At 41.2% G+C, this 18,501-nt stretch overlaps 1 protein-coding gene across 1 annotated transcript in view; it reads left to right on the top strand.

The window, feature by feature from the left end:
• PTPRR (protein tyrosine phosphatase receptor type R) overlaps positions 1–18,501 on the top strand; it is a 147,278-nt gene that overhangs the window by 70,277 nt on the left and 58,500 nt on the right. The window contains 3 exon segments of the mRNA XM_042872921.1: positions 4,899–5,012; positions 7,411–7,566; positions 15,935–16,045. Of these exon segments, the coding sequence (XP_042728855.1) occupies positions 4,899–5,012; positions 7,411–7,566; positions 15,935–16,045 (381 nt within the window).

The raw sequence follows: 18,501 nt of genomic DNA, 5'->3' as shown, positions 1-18,501 counted from the left end.
AATGATAGTGGAAGAGTGGTAAATGGGAGAGAAGGAAAAGCCACACTGACCACAGGTTTGGCTTAAGGCAGGGTGTCTTTGGGGCTTGTGTTGGCATTGTGCTTTGCTCTAGTTATGTGATGCTGGCCTGTGTAGAAGTTCACAGCAGTTCACTGAATTACTAAGGTTGGAAAAGATCTCTAAGATCATCTAGTCTAACCATCAATCCATACTATCATACCACTAAACCATGTCCCTCAGTGCCACATCTCCCTGTGCAGGGACTCCACCTCCAGGGACAGTGACTCCACCACTTCCCTGTGCAGCCTGGGAGTTCCAATGCCTCACCACCCTCTCTGAGAAGAATTTTTTCCTAATATTCTACCTGAACCTCCCTTGGCACAATTACCCTATCTTAAAGTCCTCATGATTACCTGCCCTTCCTCAACCTCTCTGTGCAGCACTCATCCCCTCCTCCATGTACAAGCCACTGGAGCAGGACCATCATTGCTGGAGAGGATGCTTTTTCTTCCCTACCCTTGACTCAAATGGCTGTCATGAAACAACAGTACTTTAAGAATTTCTTAGGATGTAAAATCATAGATTGGTTTAGGTTGAAAAATTTGCTGGTTTGTTTTTAAGCTTTCTTCATAAAAAGTATTCTGAAAGCATTAGTCTACAGTTCCTTCCTTCCTGACTGTTGTTTATTCCTATGCTTTCAGATTTGCTGAAGGTTTGAGAAAACCCCTGTAGTGGAGGGGTCAGGAGGATTTTAAACTGAAGTAGCCAATATATGGAAAGGAATGGTGTCTTTAAAAGCTCATTGCAGAAACAACACCACTGATGAGAAGGAAGAGATAAGAAAGGGAAGCGTCTCTGAGCTTTTCTTGTAATAGTTGACAAAAATATTATTTTAGAATCTGAGTTACACTTTGGTCCCTTTCATGATATCTGTCTTTTTTTCTGTTGACATCAAAAAGTCCCTGTAGTGTCTTGGTTGTGGATGGTCCTTGGTGGTTTTTCTGTACTGTATTGTCTTTTCTGAAATTCTCTTTCTAACCCCAGCCTTGACTTTAGCCCACCTAACCCTAACATTTTTATCCTGGCCCCCTTCAACCACCCATCTCCTCCTCCAGGGCTCTTTTCCACTACGAGCAGAAATCTCTTTCCTTTTCAGCTGCCTGTTTTTCTTGGATCAGATACACCTAGAAACTGTTGCTACAGTTGCAATATTCAGATCTGTAATTGCTGGGGGACCTGAGTGCTCTGGTGTACCTGCCTTTGGGCTCTGCAAGTCACTCCTGCCACCAGAGGCAGCAGACCCAGAAGTGTGAGCTCCTTGGGGAGTGGGCTGTAAGAGGTGGTAAACACTGCAGAGGAGCAGGGGTAAATGATTGGTGCTGTCTGACTGGAATGTACAGCCCTTGCTTCTCCAAAGCAAAAGGAGCAACTGGAGTACCACAGTAAGGCATGCCTTGTGTAGCTGTGCTAATACTTGATTTACTGCTATGCTTTTACTTTACAGCGGTTAATATCACGTGTTATTGCAGGCAGTACTAGAATATCTAATGATTCTGTTTGTGCAGTTATAATCTGTAGGTAGTCAGGCAGGTTCCCAGTCTAGGAATGATTCTCTCCATGAAGGTTAGCTCTGTTTGTTTATTGTGCAGGCATTGCTGCTTTTGCAATTCATCCAGTATCAATTTTCTACCCTAATCCCATCTTTATGGACTGTGGTTAATATGGTATCAAGCTATGCCATCAGAATGGCACAATAACCTTGTTCCAGTTATTTTAGTCACTAAATTTGTGCTCAAAGAAAACATTATTAAAATGTTTTAGAAACATTTAACTGATGGGAATAGGTAAGACTTGAACTTTTTTCTTTTCTGTCCTCTTTTTCTTGTAACCTGAAAAAAAAGTATGTTCCTGCATTGTTCCTGTCATTTTCCATTAGCATCCAAAGTTGGCCACAGGATGCTGAACTTGTGTCTCCAGTCTGTTCCATTCCTGCTCTGTTATTAAGACTCCAATACAAACAAGAGAATAAGAGCACAGAGCACTGATATGCTTCTTGCTGTAATGAAGGAGCACACAGGGTCCCGTCTGGCATTTCTAGAAGCTGGTTTTCTCAGATTCAGTTAGAAATCCCATTCCCAAAGTAGCATATTCTGGGTTACTAGGCTTCTTCCTGTTTAAAAAGCGACAGATGCACTCCCTTGTGCTGCCTGATTTGGAAAAGGGCAGTCTGTGTTCTTCTTACCTACTTTTCACTGTCATTGCCAAGAAACTAAGCTTCACAGCAGCATCAGCAATTGAGAATTCCTTCAACATATAGCAAGGCAAAGCTCTTACAAAAAAAATGTGAAGTTTTTTCCTTACCAGTTTACTTCTTGGATGTTGGTTTTTTGTTGCTTTCATTTTGTTATTTTTTTATGAATGTTTACAATCTTTACTGTTGCATAGGGAGCATGTTGAGATGAGGCTTAAGGATAAATTTCTTCCCAATGCTGCAAGCTGCTGTAGAGCTGTGCTGTGTGACTGGCAGCCTGCCCAGGTAGTGCTCACATGTGCCCATCCAAATGACTTATACTTGGTATGTGGACAAACACTAGTTCTCCATGCAACCTTCAGCCATCGCACCATGTCACAGTGTGGCCAACCTCAGAATAAGATGTTCTGGGAAGTGTTTTGAAGGGGTCCTAAAATCGCCAGGTGAACTTCCTAAGCAGGCTGAATTTGGAGCAATGGAGTGCTATGCTCTTCTGTCTTCCCTGAAGCACAAAGGATAATGTGTGTAGTTATACAGAGACACATAAACCGTGCAGTCTTTTATGGTTATTTGTTATAGGACATGGTGTACCAAATTCAGGCCAGGTAGAAGGAAATGGGATTCTCCTGAAGATAATGAAACTTCACAACATTTTATTGTCCCTGGATAAGATGGACTGTAATCCTAGTGTGTTGAATTTATTAGGCGGGTATTACCTTCTTACAGCTTTTTTAACATCTTCTGTCTGAAGCTGGATATTTTTCTGGATGTTTCATTTCTGTGTCTTTGACAGTGAGCTCTTAATGTGCTATGTAGCAGCATCTCAGTTAATGGGATCTAATACCTATATATACTTAAGTGAATGTATTTGATTTTACTCTTTCTGGTTTTGTTCAGTAACAACAGGTAGCATCACCCCTGTAACTCAGGGTCACTGACTCAGACAAGAGGTTTCTCCCTCATTATTCCATCCTGGTGGACGTCTAAGGACTCTCACAACAGCCCTCCTGCCTCAGCAGCAGCTCCCCTTCTCATTTATCCCAGATCTCTTGGGCTGTCAGCTTTTTATGTGGGCGCAGCTTCACTGCACCCCACAGCAGGAGCAGTGCTCAGGCCTGCTGAAGATCTGTCTCTATTCTCAGCGCATTCCTCTGTTTCAGTGAGAAAGCTCAAGCAGTTTTGTGGCTGCTCATGATGTCTTATTCAGGAGGAAACAAGGAAACTGTTATGAAAATGCAAAGGTAGGAAGGGTCATTGAAAGTGAGGACTGCTGTAATTCTTCCAGTTAAATTAAAGCACGTGAGTATGCTAAGAGCAGATCTTACCTGATGTATCAAAACCTGACAACCCCTTTAGTGTAAAAAAGTGAAATAAAAGAGAATAAAATGAAAAACAATACCAATCCAAGGATCAAATTGATAGTAAAAGAGAAAAGCAAATTATTTCCAGTTTTACATTATAATTTATAATCACCCAAATAACAGCAGTCAAAATGCATTGTGGATTTTTTTGAGAAAACTGATATTTCTTTCTGTTCATAGCCACATTCATGATGTGGTGCCTGACCTATGGGTATTTAATTTTCTCTGATTAGAGTAACTGATTCCTCATCTCTGGTTAGGAAGGAAAAATCCTTGCTTGGCTCCTCAAAGCAGTAAACTGCCCTATGGCTTTAAGTAGAAAGTTAAAAATAAAAAATATTTTTCAGCTCAAGTCAGCTGGCTCAGTCAGAAACTGACAAGTTCCTGAGCCAGTGCCCTGCCAGAAATGCTGTAGGTCACCTGAGACTATCCAGTATACTTCATCTCCTCTCATCTCCACTGTGTATTGTCCACAAGCAGGACACAGAAACCAAGAAAGGGTCCAAAGAGTGCCACATGGGAGTGTTGGCTACCACGTGTCATATGCAGAGATATCTGGGTCTTCTGGGAAAAAGATCTGAAGCTTAATTTTTTCCTGGGTAAAATTCCATCGACTTCACAGGAAGGATTTGAACCTGAGGAAATATTTAAATTTTATGATAGTTCTGACTCAGAAAATGTTTCATTGCCTTGATTCATCTCAGCTAAGGATTTATAGCCTGCTCTGCCTGAGATGATGAAGTTTGGGAAATTCAAGCAAGTGGAATGCTTTCATTTTGTTTGTTTGCTTTGTTTTATCTCAGAAATTGATAATCAAAATAAAAGGTGTGTAATTTCACTAGATATGATTGATTCTTTACCTGCAGGGAGAAACTCTTAAGAAAAATATTCAAAGCAAATCTTCATTGTGTAAATCCAACGTCTCATTCTTCGGGGTGGATTGCTGCTCAATGCCTTTCATTTCCAATGCAGCAATTGTGTTACCTTGAGCACTGTGACTTGGCTGCGGAATTCAGCTGAAAACGTCTGGAATCTACTCTGAATGTTGTTGAGAAAAGGCAGTACTTTGCTAGAAGCAGTGTTTAAGATGCTTACATTTTCCTTTAGATTTGTTTCATATTGCACCACAAGTAGATTACATTGATTTTCATTCTAGGGGAGGAAAAAAAAAAAAAAAAAAAAAAAAAAAAAAAAAAAAAACAATTAGTGAGCATCCAAGAGATCAGGTATGTTTAGAACTGAATGTGTTGAGCAAGGAGTTCATTTGAACTGGTTTTGCTTTTCAGACACTGCAAATGGACATAAACAAGCTGAATATCACATTGCTTCGGATATTTCGCCAAGGAGTGGCTGCAGCACTGGGACTGTTACCTCAGCAAGTTCACATCAACAGACTCATTGTGAGTACGAAAAGGCTGTGTACAGTAAAATTTAGCCAATGATTTAGGATTCTCTTATTTATTATCCTGACATCATGGAGAACTTCAATGAAGACAGAAAAACACTTACTTTTCTGATAGATTTTCTTTTGTCCCAGAAGTGTCCTACAGAAAAATGGATCTCCATTACGAAATGACTTAAATTTCCTTTTGAAAGGAAACCATTCTCAGTAACAGTCTATACAAAATGAAGTCAGATAAATCTCTTTTGTCTTATTCATAAGCAGTTTTCTTAACCCTTAGTTTGCATTCCAGTGCATTTCTACATCACATCCACCAAAAGCCACCTTTGTTTCTCAGAGGTTGAATCTTGCTCAAAAAATACACATGCTTTTGCCTTCTGAAGGCATCCTCACGGTTTACCTTCAGACTGTCCATTAGTAAATTAAATGTTCCCTCACAATATCAACATTCATTACTTGCTACTTAGATATAGTAGCCTATACTCACTTAATGCTAACATATCATTTTTGTAGAAGAAATTTCCCTCCAACAGCGAAGATGTTTTAAAAACAATTTTCCCTGTCTGTTTTTTGGTGGATGGTTGAGAGCATACATTCTTAATGCTGCTGTATTTTTTTTTTTTGGAGTTAAGCCGTGATGCAGACAAAGAAAAACCAACATCATGTGTGTATTGCTAGCATTCAATTCACATTGCACTGGGAAAAAAAAGTTATTCTACCTGCAAGTTAGGTATTAGGGAAGAAAGCTGACAGGTTCAGCAAGAAACATTGCCTGCTTTGATAGCTTGATAGGACTGTATACATCAAAAAAGGCTATAAAGCTTCTTCAAACAATGTATCTGGGAGAAGGGATCACACAAGACGTACAGCAGAGAAAATGAACAGGAATGCAGCACAGCTCTTTTCCTGTTTGCCAGGATGCCACTCATTCCTGACAAGTGAGCTGATTCTCCTTTGTCCCTTGTATTAACTCAAATGACAGATATTCAGAGAAAAACAAAACTAAATAAGGAATGTTGCAGTTTGAGGGGCGTTTCAACACACCCAATCCCTCAGTTGCCTTCTTGCTCTGCTCTGTGGAAATTATCTAACCAAGCAGAAGAAAAATGCTGTTCATTTTCCTGCTGACTGATAGGTTTTTCACTTTCTCTTCTTGATTGATCTAAGGGAAGAGGTAGAAGTATTTTGAACCTGCACAGAGCTCAGAATACATTAATTAATTAGTCTTCTCAACATCTGTGAAATGCTGCTATGAGTTACTGTCTTTTATTGATGTAGGAAGAACACAAGAGCCACGTTTGCTCTTAAAATCACAGGCAGAAAGTAAAAATTCACAGGTGATAAAATTACAGCTTAGGAGGCACTATTCTTGCTTCCTATTCTTCTACCACGAGTTAGATCTTTTCATGCAGAGTTCTGGCACGTCAAAATTCATCTCATCTTACTCAGTCGAGTTTGAGATGCTGATGTAGGTTTCCTCCAAAGGCACTGTGGAGAAGGGTGATTAAAGAAGCATTGAGTGCCTGGTTATTTTAGGATGGATTCAGTTATTCACTAGAGAAGCCAGTCTCTCTGTACTGGCTTTGGAGGTGATTTAGATGACTAAAGTGAGGTAAGCTCTTAAGTTGGGTTCACACATCCTTTGTGGACATCAACACTGGTCTCAGACGATCACAGCCAAGCAGATGAACTCTCTGGCAGTCTCTTCTTTTGATGCTCTGCTGCAGTCATCATTGCTGACATCTCTAACACAGCACCATTTGCATTACCAGAACTGCAACAACAAAATTAGGGCAGGAATTAATGGAAGGGAGAAGCTGTCATGCTCAGCTTACTTTTTAAGCATCCTTTCATTTCATTGTGCTCTCTTAGGGAGTTACACTGCAGTCTACTGAAAATACATTGCAGTTTGTTATAGTGTTGTTCACAACATGTGGACATGGAATTAGAACGCAATGCCATGGCATTATACTAAGCATTCCTGTTTAAGGCCCGGCACCCAAAACAGGACTGCCCTTCAGTTGGGATCAGAACCATCAATTAAAATACTTTCAGAGTCTTTGCCCTTGTCCCCATCCATGGCACCTTCCCATGTTTTGTTGACCTCTCTTGTTCAGTGGTTCTAAGGCCTTGTCAACAGTAAATAAGACAAAGCACATCTGATCACATATAGAATTTGCATTTTCCTGCACAGTCAACTGGAGTTTAAGGAGCCAGGGAATGTGTGTGCTCTCTTCACAGGGCGGGTTGCAGTCTTTCTGTTCTGTGCTTTCATTTCTGGAGATGTAGTTAAAATCTGTAGGCAGAAGAGATTATCTAGTCTCAGACCCTTCCTATGATTCTCCTTTTTATTATTTTTATTATACTAATGATTATTATCATTATTATTTTTCTAGGGCAAGAAGAACTGCGTGGAACTGTTTGTGTCTCCCTTGAACAGAAAGCCAGGAATTTCTGATGCACTCCCATCTGAAGAAGTTCTGCGTTCACTTAATATCAACATTTTGCATCAGAGTTTATCACAGTTTGGAATAACGGAGGTCTCCCCTGAGGTTGGTTATCATGTGTCTGACCTGTAGCTTGTTACAAATTTGGCAGATCTTAGAGCCACAGCAATTCATAGGCTGAGGTTCTCATGAATGAGGCTGGGAATGTATCAGCTAAGATGGCATTACTGCTGTACAGGAATTACACAGCTAGCCCTGCTGAGTTACTTTAAAATAACTTTTAAGGCTCTTTAAGCATTAGAATCGAGGTCCAGAAAAAGGAAAAGTTCTGATAAACTGTTTCTCTCTACAACTAAGAATTATATTTGCAGAGTATTCCTCTGGGGAGAAATAACTGCATGTGTCATTACAGGTTAGGGAATGACCTGCTGGGGAGGAGCTCTCTGGAGAAGGACTTGGGGGTCCTGCTGAACAACAGGTTGGCCATGAGCCAGCACCATGCCCTTGTGGCCAAGAAGGCCAATGGTATCCTGGGGAGCATTAAAAAGAGTGGGGCCAGCAGGTCAAAGGAGGTTATCCTGCCTCTCTACTCTGCCCTGGTGAGGCCACATTTAGACTACTGCATCCAGTTCTGGATTCCCCAATTCAAAAAAGATAGGGATCTCCTAGAAGAAATCCAGTGGAGGGCCACAGAAATCTCCCCTGTGAGTAAAGGCTTTTCAGCCTGGGGAAAAGAAGGGGGATCTGGTAAATGTTTATAAATATCTAAAGGGAGGTGGGAGCCAAATGGATGCTCTTCTTGGTGTTGTGTGTGATAGGTCAAGGAGTAATGGCCTAAAATTTGAGAATAGGAAGTTCCATACTAACATGAAGAAGAAATTCTGTATGGTAAGGGTAACAGAGCACTGGAACAGGTTGCCAAGAAAGGTTGTGGAATCTCCTTCTATGGAGATATTCAAGACCTGGCTGAATGCCTACCTGTGCAACCTATTGTAGGGTACCTGCTTTATCATGGGAGTTAGACTTGATGATCTCTTGAGGTCCCTTCCAAACCCTGTGATTCTGTGAGCTCGTGTTTTTCTGAATCTAAACCTATACTTGAGCTGGTGCTCAGCTGTTATATTCACCTGTTTTTCTGCTGATTGGAAATTATTGTGCTCATTTTAGGGGTTCTAACCGTGTTTAAGAATCTAGAAGATGTTTTCAGTATAAAAAGACAACATAAAACCAGTGTCAGTTCAGTACAATTTTACATGACCTATAGCAATCTGCCGCTATGAAAATGTGACAATTCACAGGTTTTAGCTGTTCTAATGAAATAAACACAGCCAAGTGATGTTGTCCAAAAGTCAAATCAGGTCTTTTTATTGCCCACTTGCAACATAGACTAGGCTCACTTTAGGTTACAGTATCCTTTACTACTGAAACATACAACAGTGACGGTTGTGATAAATGCAATTATCAGTTCCAAGTGCTTAAGTTACAAATAACACTTCAGGTAGATGTGGGAGAAGAACATACATGCATAATAGATGAATGGAGAAATGTCATCGAGTTATGAAAAGATACTGGGGAAAAAACAGTGCTGAAATCAAAATCCCATCTGTGTTAGACAGTAGTCTGGGCTGCTCAGATATTTGCAATTTATCTCTGAAAGAAAGTGTAGAAAACCAGAGATTATCTTATAGAAAAGAATGATGAGAATGAAAGTTGTGCAGACTCTACCTCCTTCTCTCTTTCTAATACTGCTGGAGAAACAAAAGATCATTTTGATATTTCAGTTGCATGCAGATTATACAGATTATACTAAAACCCTGTTCCTGCAAAAATCTTGTAGTTTTATGCTGTTATTTACACTATTACAGAATCACAGAATCACAGAATCACCCGGGTTGGAAGGGACCCCAAGGATCATGTAGTTCCAACCCCCCTGCCTAGCAGGGCCACCAAACATACACATTCAGATCAGGTTGCCCAGGACCCCGTCCAACCTGGCCTTAAACACGTCCAAGGACTGGGCATCCACAACCTCCCTGGGCAGCCCGTTCCAGGGCCTAACCACTCTCCTAGTAAAGAACTTCCCCCTAACATCCAACCTAAATCTTTCCTCCTTCAACTTAAAACCATTTCCCCTAGTCCTGCTGTTATCAGCCCTTTTGAAGAGTTTACTCCCCTCCTGGGTGTAGGTTCCCTTCAGGTATTGATAGGCTGCAATGAGGTCACCCCGCAGCCTTCTCTTCTCCAGGCTGAACAAGCCCAACTCCCTCAGCCTGTCCTCATAGGGGAGGTGCTCCAGCCCCCTGATCATCTTAGTCGCCCTCCTCTGGACCCTTTCCAAAATCTCAATGTCTTTCTTGTACTGAGGGCTCCACACCTGGACACAGTACTCCAGATGGGGCCTCACAAGAGCCGAGTAGAGAGGGACAATCACCTCCCTGTCCCTGCTGGCCACCCCTCTCCTGATGGAGCCCAGGATCCCATTTGCCTTTCGAGCTGCCAGAGCGCACTGCTGGCTCATATTCAGTCTCTCGTCCATCAGGACCCCCAGGTCCTTCTCTGCCGAGCTGATCTCAAGGACCACTCCTCCCAGCCTGTACAGGTGCCTGGGGTTCTTCCGGCCCAAATGCAAAACCTTGCACTTTGCCGTGTTGAACCTCATCAGGTTCACCCGAGCCCAGCCCTCCAGCCTGTCGAGGTCCCTCTGAATGGCATCCCTTCCTTCCACCGTATCAACCGCACCACTCAGCTTGGTGTCGTCAGCAAACTTGCTGAGGGTGCACTCAATTCCCTCATCGATGTCATTAATAAAGATGTTAAAGAGCACCGGTCCCAAGACAGACCCTTGGGGGACACCACTTGTTACCGGCCTCCACCTGGACATAGAGCCATTGACCACCACCCTCTGTCTGCGGCCTTTCAACCAATTGCTTATCCATCGGGTCGTCCACCCATCAAATCCACTTCCCTCCAATTTGGAGATGAGGATGTGGTGGGGGACCATGTCAAAGGCCTTGCTCAGGTCCAGGTAAATGACATCGGTCGCCTTCCCTTCGTCCACCAATGCCGTCACTCCATCATAGAAGGCCACAAGATTAGTTAGGCATGACCTTCCTTTGGTGAAGCCGTGCTGGCTGTCTTGGATCACATGCTCATTCTTTATGTGACCGAGCATGTTGTCCAGGAGGATCTGTTCCATGATCTTCCCAGGCACGGAGGTGAGACTCACCGGCCTGTAGTTCCCCGGGTCCTCCCTGCTCCCCTTCTTGTATATGGGAGTGACATGACCCTTCCTCCAGTCGTTCGGGACCTCACCTGACAGCCACGACTTCTCAAATATGATGGAGAGCGGCTCGGCAACCACCTCAGCCAGCTCCTTCAGGACCCTGGGATGCACGCCATCTGGCCCCATAGACTTGTATTCATTCAGTCTAAGGAGGCACTCTCGGACTTGCTCTGCCCTTAATTATTCCTCTGCCCTATTATTATTGCTTAATTATTGCTCTGCCCTATTATTCCTTTTCAATCTTGATAATCTGTTTGCATGTGTAAGACTCAACAGAGAGCAGCAGCTTAAAGGCAAATAATCAACTATCAACTACTCAGCTCAACTACTAACCATTTATTTTTCACTTCAGCTATCAGCCCTAACTAAATCATGAGTGAATGAATCATATCTTCCATTAACATTTCTGAATTCTTCCTAACCAGTATTACATATATATTAGCAGAAAGGAAGGATTTGTGCAGAAAGGAAGCATGATCTCCTCTTTCTAGATGGCGGCTCGGAGGTGTTAAAACTGGAATTCTTCTCCAATATTAGTTGCCTTTTTCATTATTAGCTACGTAAGATTTGAAAGGCTACCAGCTCTCTCTGCAGTAACCAGAACTGAAAAGATACCTTCAGCAGGCAACTCAGCCTATCTCAGAGGTACCTCTCTTGAGTTTGCCTGGTTGTCACTTTCTAACTGAGCTTAGTACTAGAACTCCTAGTTGCACTGAGCCAGTGATGGTGGAAAGAAGAAACTTTACTAAGATGTGGTAGGAAAACTGGGGTGGAGAACTAAAGCTCTTTCCTAAAGTCTCAGCTCAGGGTGATACCATGAATAGCAAAATTCTCATTGGATGTAGGTATCTGGAACTGTGTTTCCATTTGTTCTGGTAGTAATTAGCAAATTCACATCTACTGATGCATTAATCATTGATGGATTTATTTTCAATTACATCACTTTTCTCAAAATTCATATCATAGTTTCTTATTATGCAGTTGTTGGAAGAGCAGATTTCCTGTATGTTTTTGCTGTAGGAACCACTTGGAGTCCTTTGCTGCCTGCTGTAGAATGGAAAAGTGTACCTGTGGGAACATGAAAGTTTAATACAGTCGAGTCATTGCCATTTCAGGGATCCAAGCCAATAGATTTTTTCATATGTCCTTTCTTTTCCAATGGCCTATTGTAGTTGTGGCATTTGTTCTTTTATTGTGGTCTAAAAGTTAGTGTCTGAAGTGGAATTTAGGGCTGTATTCTGATCTGTGGTGTCATAGGGCAGTGAACAGACTTCCCAAAAACAAGTAGCTGTTGAAGTGGTGCTTCTTGATGGGACTAAATTCAATCACCTGTGCAGTCTATGCCATTACATTCTGAGAATCCCAATGCCTGGTGAGAGAATAAAAAGAAAATACTAATGAATTTCAGAGCTTAGTAGAATAGAAGAGGACTTTGAAGTAGTTTTGGATAAAGGAATATCTGAAGTTATGGTCAGTAAAGTAAGTTTTACTGTGTTATCTGAGATAAACAAACTGTTAGCTGGGAGTTGTAGACTAAGGAGAAATCTCCGTGAAAGAGTATATTCCAAAATCATGCAATCCCAAAATGTACAGTTACAGCAGCCTTGCATAAGCTTCTATTGTTTGCCTTTGAAGTGTGTGATATTAACTTCTGCTAGAGAAGAAATCAAAGGAAGCAGTCGTGCACTTGAAGTATTACAGAAGCCATAAGTCAGTGAGTTGACTGGCACACAAAGGAGAGCCCTGCAGGCTGACAGCTTTTCCATGAAATCACAACACTTCATCACACACACGTGTAAGGGCTGAATGCCAGAATGGAGAGAACCATCATGAAACTGAAAGGTGACCTTGGCAGTAGCTTAGCACAGCATAGTTAGTGTGTTTGAGGAAGCTCTGTCATAGGGGATGTTAAGAGTTCAATTAGGTCAGTGGTGTTCCTGCATAGTTTCTCTGTGGGGAAGTGATTTTTCGGCAGTCTTTCCTAAATATTCTTTTGCTAACACAGTTAGAATAGCAGAAAGATCAAAGCAACCCAGTATGAACTTCAGTGAACTCTTTATGATCCTCAATTTGATCCCCAGCTCTATGGAAGCTTTCCTCTGAGGTCTGAACTGTGATGTGCCATGTTTTCATTAGTGTTTCGGCCCAAGGAAGTAGTTGAGGTTAAATGATACAAGTTAAGCATTCACCTTTTTTTCCAGAGAAGGATTAACTTTCTTGGCAGCTCCTGAAATCTTGACAGGATCTTTCAGTTCCTGATTTTACAGTGCTTGCTTCAGGTTGGTGTCTCTCTTGCTGGCTGCCCATTTCACTTGTTTGTAAAAATAACCTGCTAGGTTTCTGTAGCAAGACCAGAAGGGTGAGTGGATATATAATGTTAGGGGTTTTTAAGTCCATAAAAAGTCTTTTTTTTTTTTAAACACACATTTTTCCACTTTAGAGCAAAGCAGTCACCTGTACAGGTACTTTTCAGTGAGGTTGACAATAGTATGGGACTCTGTAAAATAATAGATGTGATTTTTTTCCCATCTTAAATGATGTTGAATTAAAACTATTTATATGAACCAGGCTAATTTTGCCTAAATCACTCACCTGACTAAGGTTGCTTACAGAATGGAGTCAGATACTACGGATGATGGACATGATAATGAACATGGTGTCCACCCTCCCTGTGGCCAGGCTTGTTCTGGGACCTGTGCTACAGGTGCTCCCTGGCCAGCCCCATGCTCTTGTACTCCTCACACCTTTACTAGTTGTGCCTCTTTGCTGCTCAGCTTGAGCTTTTCTTCCTATCTTCTCTTTTGCTTTTCTCTCAGCATTTGGTTGTTCTGTGAGCTTGTTTCCTGGGTGTTAGCAATTTGCAGTGCGTGTGGCAACTGCTGTCTTTCTTATCAGATCTCTCAGACCCAAGAGCAAAGTTCTGACTTAGCAGTGCTAACATTTCAGAGAGCAATTTCTTATCATGGAAGTGAAACGACTCAGTTGTTGGAGGTCACAGCCTCTTCTGTCACTGGGGAGCAGCTGAAGGAAGGATTCTGCTGTCCTGAATGCTGCTCAGTTAGACCAGGGGGAGAGATTTCCTTCCTTGGGTGAAGGGACTGCTTTGTTGTTTCAAAGTGATGTGCTGGACCTGTGAAAGCCATAAAAGCCATAGCACACTTGTTTTTCTTTTTTTTTTTTTTTTTTTTTTTTTACAGCATTTGTTGATATTCTTTGAGATTTACTTTTCAAAAGACAAATCTGGGAAAAGCATATACTGAATACATGTACCAGTAGACAGACGTTATAGAGGTAATTCATTTAGTTTCAGTTAAGTACATTAAATAAAATATAAATACACTAAAAAGTTCAGTAACACTAATGAATTTTGGTTAATTGAAATCTTTTAGCCTTTACAGGTCTATTTCTGTACTTCAGCAGGTAAAGGATTTCCATGCTGGTCCCCAGTGAGGTGACTTTCAAGGAAAACTCTTACTTATTATGCTGAAAGCAGCCAAGTTCTGGTTATACATATGCATTTTTATTTTTAGCAAGCAATTCTCTGTGAATTTACCATGCTATATGATACTTTTCTGTACACTTGCATCTCGTGATAGTGTGATCTGTGAATTATCTTGCATTAGCATTGTCTTGCCTGTTTTTAGAGCAGAGAGGCCAAAATCTGCACTGAAAGGAGAATGTGCAGCATTCAGCCTGGTATTTGTTTGCCTTCCCTCTCCCCTAGGACATGCTATCCTTCTCCACAGCAGTCTTTACTTGATGAGTTTGGTTGCATCAGGGCTCTCTAACTTTGGGTGACTTGTGGACACAGGGAGCCTGCTTGATATGATCGAGTGAACAGTCTGCCCTAAGTCCTGGGGGGTCCCTGCAGTAGTGCAGGTCCAGCAAACAGTCCCTGAACAAATTCTTTCCTGTGTGGAAACAGGGCAACTCTCAGCCCCAGAACAGTGTACCTGGGAGGAAGGAAGACTAGCAGTGGCATGAGAAGGCAGCCCATTCATTAACAAGAACTGTAATTAAAGCCATTAGCGGATTTCAAGGCCAGGTTGAATGGGGCCATGGGCAGCCTAATCCAGTGGGTGGCAGCTCTCCCACAGCAGGGTATTGGAGCTTGGTACTCTTTAAAGTCCCTTCCAACACAAGCCATTCCATGAATTTCAGTGAAGGGAAAAGACAGATCTTGAACGTGCCAAGTGGAAACAGAACTTAAGATATGTATGCTTCCCTCGGTACTGTACTGAATGTGCAGTTAAAGAAGTGGAAAGAAAATGAACGGTGGTGAGGAGAGCAATGTCGTCTTATCTTCTGTCAAGGATCCAAGCAGCAGAAGGTTCCAGTTCTTGCAAGAGAGCATACTTTCTTGTAAATAACATGTTGCAGTTAGGCTGGAGCGTATGTACCCTGTTTCTGCTACCATATATATTTAGAAATGTAGTGAAATTCTGATTCTCTAACAGCTCACCTCACTCTACAGTAAAGCCAAAAATACATGCTTTTGCAATTATGATTGTTTCATAACCTCCATGAGTTTCCCAGGAGTTCTGCAAATTTGAGTGTGCACAGAAGTGTGGGATCAGCAGGAACCCAGAGATAACAAGATTACTGGAAGCACATTCAGAATTACTGCTAGTAGAATTCTGAAAGTACTTTCAGCGTAATGGGAGTTTTGCTGTGCACGTAACATCCATGCAGGTGTCAGTTGTAAAAGTGGCAGCAGCAGGGCACCTGGGCTCCTGGGCAAGCAGCGAGTCACCTGCTGTCACTGTGTAAAGTGCAAACAGGTCAGAGGCTGGCATGTGGGCGGTGGGGCAGGAGATAAGCAGTGGGAGAAAAGGGCAGCATGAGTTGTTTCCTCAGCCCACGCCGAAGCGCTGCCCTTTCCCCTGGTCAGCCAGGTAGTTTCCAAGGAAGAGCACCAGCTTCATTTGCTTAAGCTTCAAAGCAAGGCTTTGCTGGTGTGGGAGCAGCAGTCACAGAGGAGATCTCAGGTCATCTGACGTGGCACCAGGGCCACAAACAGGCAGGGTGCTGAGCTGGGGCAGAGGCTCAGAGTGTCATTGGCTTGGGAACGTGAATTGTGGCTGCTGGAGATGGGGTTTGGTGCCTGACGAGTGCTATTTCATCTGCCTGTGCTACTGCATAATTTTTTTTTTTTCTCTCTTCCTCTTTCTTTTTTATTTCTTAAAAAAGAAAAATGTTTTGCAAGGCCAGCGGGAAGCAGACAAAATCTGGAGCAAAGAAGGATTTTACGCAGTTGTCATATTTCTCAGCATCTTTGTCATTCTAGTAACTTGTTTAATGGTAAGTTTTACTTTTTTACCTTCTTTTTTTCTTTTTTTTTTCTTTTTTTTTTCTGTTCTTTGCTTCATACTTTTCTCAGTGTGAGGGATAGAGTCACATTCTTTATATGAGACATGTTTCTTCAGAGCTGTTAAAAACTAAGCTCTCATCACGCTGTGATGCCAAAGTTTGAAGAAATACATTTCTTGAAATGTTTTTAGTCCAGCTGCAGAATATATGTAGAAGAAAGTTGAAGAAGTAAATCACAGTCTCTAAGCCTGCAGAGTAACTCTGCAGTGATATGAATGATGACTTCTCAGCCTCCTTACTAAGGTCCCAGATCATTGAAGCTATGTTAGCCTACTGTTTCAGTTAATGGATAATAAAAAAAAAAAAAATAGCCAGGATCATAAGCTACTGGTAATCATTTGTTAGAAAGAGAGGAAGTCCATGTCTATGCTCATATACTGAATATACATGTTCTAAACTGAAGTGATAGATGAGTACACAAAGTAATGATAGTGTTCTTGAACAACGTAGACACTTCACTGTGAGTTCAGTGGCCATGTCTCTGGTTACAGTGCTGAATGTGAGGTGTGCAAAGCTCATGCAGACCAGGAACAAAGCTTGACCGCCATCCACCTTCCCATGGCATTCTGCGTTTCTCCTGTGTTAAATTTCACACACTGCATGTCTCCCATGGTGCATAAACATATGAGTCTACTGAATCCTGTGAAAATTCTCATCGTTTATGAATTCATAGTACGTTGGAGTCTTTTCAGTTCTCTTGCTTGCAAACACATTTAATGTTTAATTTAATCTAGGCAGATTTCCCACTCATAACCTTAGGATGGAAAGAACATTTTGTCTGAAGATTTAAATGTTCAAATTTATAACAAAATCTTATTCAAACTTACAGTCTCTCAAGAAAATTATTCTTTTTCACAACTCCTACTTCCCAGTCATTTCATTTCTATGCCATCTCACTCCAAGATAGCAAGGTAACTGTAGAAGTACTTTTACTTCAGATTTTTACTTCGGAGAAACAGAATGCAAAATGCAAAAGGTCCAAAAGCAGAAAGCTTAGCTGTGTGTGCCAGTGACTTGGAAGCATCCTTTAAAGTATGGGTAGGAAGGAATACATTAGTTAGACATGAAGACCAACACTCAGCTCCTGCTCCCCTCAGCAGTGGGAACACTGGCTTGCTTCTGCTGGGAACATTGTGTATCATTTGTAAACCGCACTCAGCAAAATATTAAGTAGGAATAACAGCTACAGTGCTCCTATGTGTAAAATAGGACTCAATTTTTTTGCTTTACACAGAGAAATAACTGAACTATCACTAAACAGTGCAATACTTGGCAGTTGATTAAATTGTTAGCTATTACTCTTTCTTACTAATTTTTCCTGTTTTGATAAACAAGTGTGTCTGCATATCTTTTTGTTTGTTTGTTTTTCCTTTTCTCTTTTTAATATGAACTCTATATATAGCTGTTTTGAATGGTCTGGAAGTATCATTTTCAATTTACGAAATGCTTTAGTTGTTATAAAGTGGTTTTCTAAATGACGTGGTTCTTTTCACTTCAAAAAAAAATCAGAAAGCAGGGTTATTTTTTCATTTAAAATATTGAAAGATATGAATTTTGTCTTGTCAACAAATGTGGGAGTCTAAATTTTTATTACTGGCTCCAGTGTCTTATAAATTATGGACGGTTATTTGATGCTCTGGGGAGATTGTTACTTAAATTAGGAATATTTTTCAACTTTGTGATTGTATTTTGGAGTTCCTTCAAAAAGAGCACTGAATAACAAAAAAAGACCAACATTTCAATATCCATTTTTTCATTTGTGTATAAGGTCACAAGTCTCAGGATTTATAAACTGGTTCAGGCCTTTTGAAAGCAATTAAAGTACAGGATATCTACATCTAACTAACATCAACCCACCAACTCCAGCATTTTTTTTACCAGTTTAAAGATACGTAGTTTGATCACACCGCAATACTGTCTAAACTGACTCAAAAACAGCATTTTTGTGTATAAACTAGTTCTGGATTGCCTGAATTATTTTATTCTGTATCTATAAAACCTTTTACAGTGCATTCAAATCAAGGTATTCAAATACCTTGCAGTAATAATACATTATACAACATGACTAATGCTTTATTTCAGCCTTTCCCCAGAGCTGAAGGGGATTTTTTTGGTTGGCTTTCTTCTTGCATTCATACACACATCAGCCTGGCTCATGCAGAGATGTGCACACAGCCACATGCGCATGTTGATAAGCACTCGTTAGAGAACACTTTTAGAGTGAACCATCTTAATTTCCTTGGTTTTGGTGAGATTTTGCTATTCTATCCTGGGTACCCTAAGTATCTCTAGGCAGATGAGTTTTTGTATTGCTGTTCCATATAACAGTTGCCAAGAACTTCATCCCAGAGACCTACTTCTCTCTTTGTGATTTCCCATTTCTCTCT

This window comes from Lagopus leucura, unplaced genomic scaffold (assembly GCF_019238085.1).
Source record: "Lagopus leucura isolate 7727_CA_CO unplaced genomic scaffold, USGS_WTPT01 Super-Scaffold_100008, whole genome shotgun sequence".
NCBI classification, from domain to species: domain Eukaryota; kingdom Metazoa; phylum Chordata; class Aves; order Galliformes; family Phasianidae; genus Lagopus; species Lagopus leucura.
This window is presented reverse-complemented; position numbering and strand designations above follow the sequence as displayed.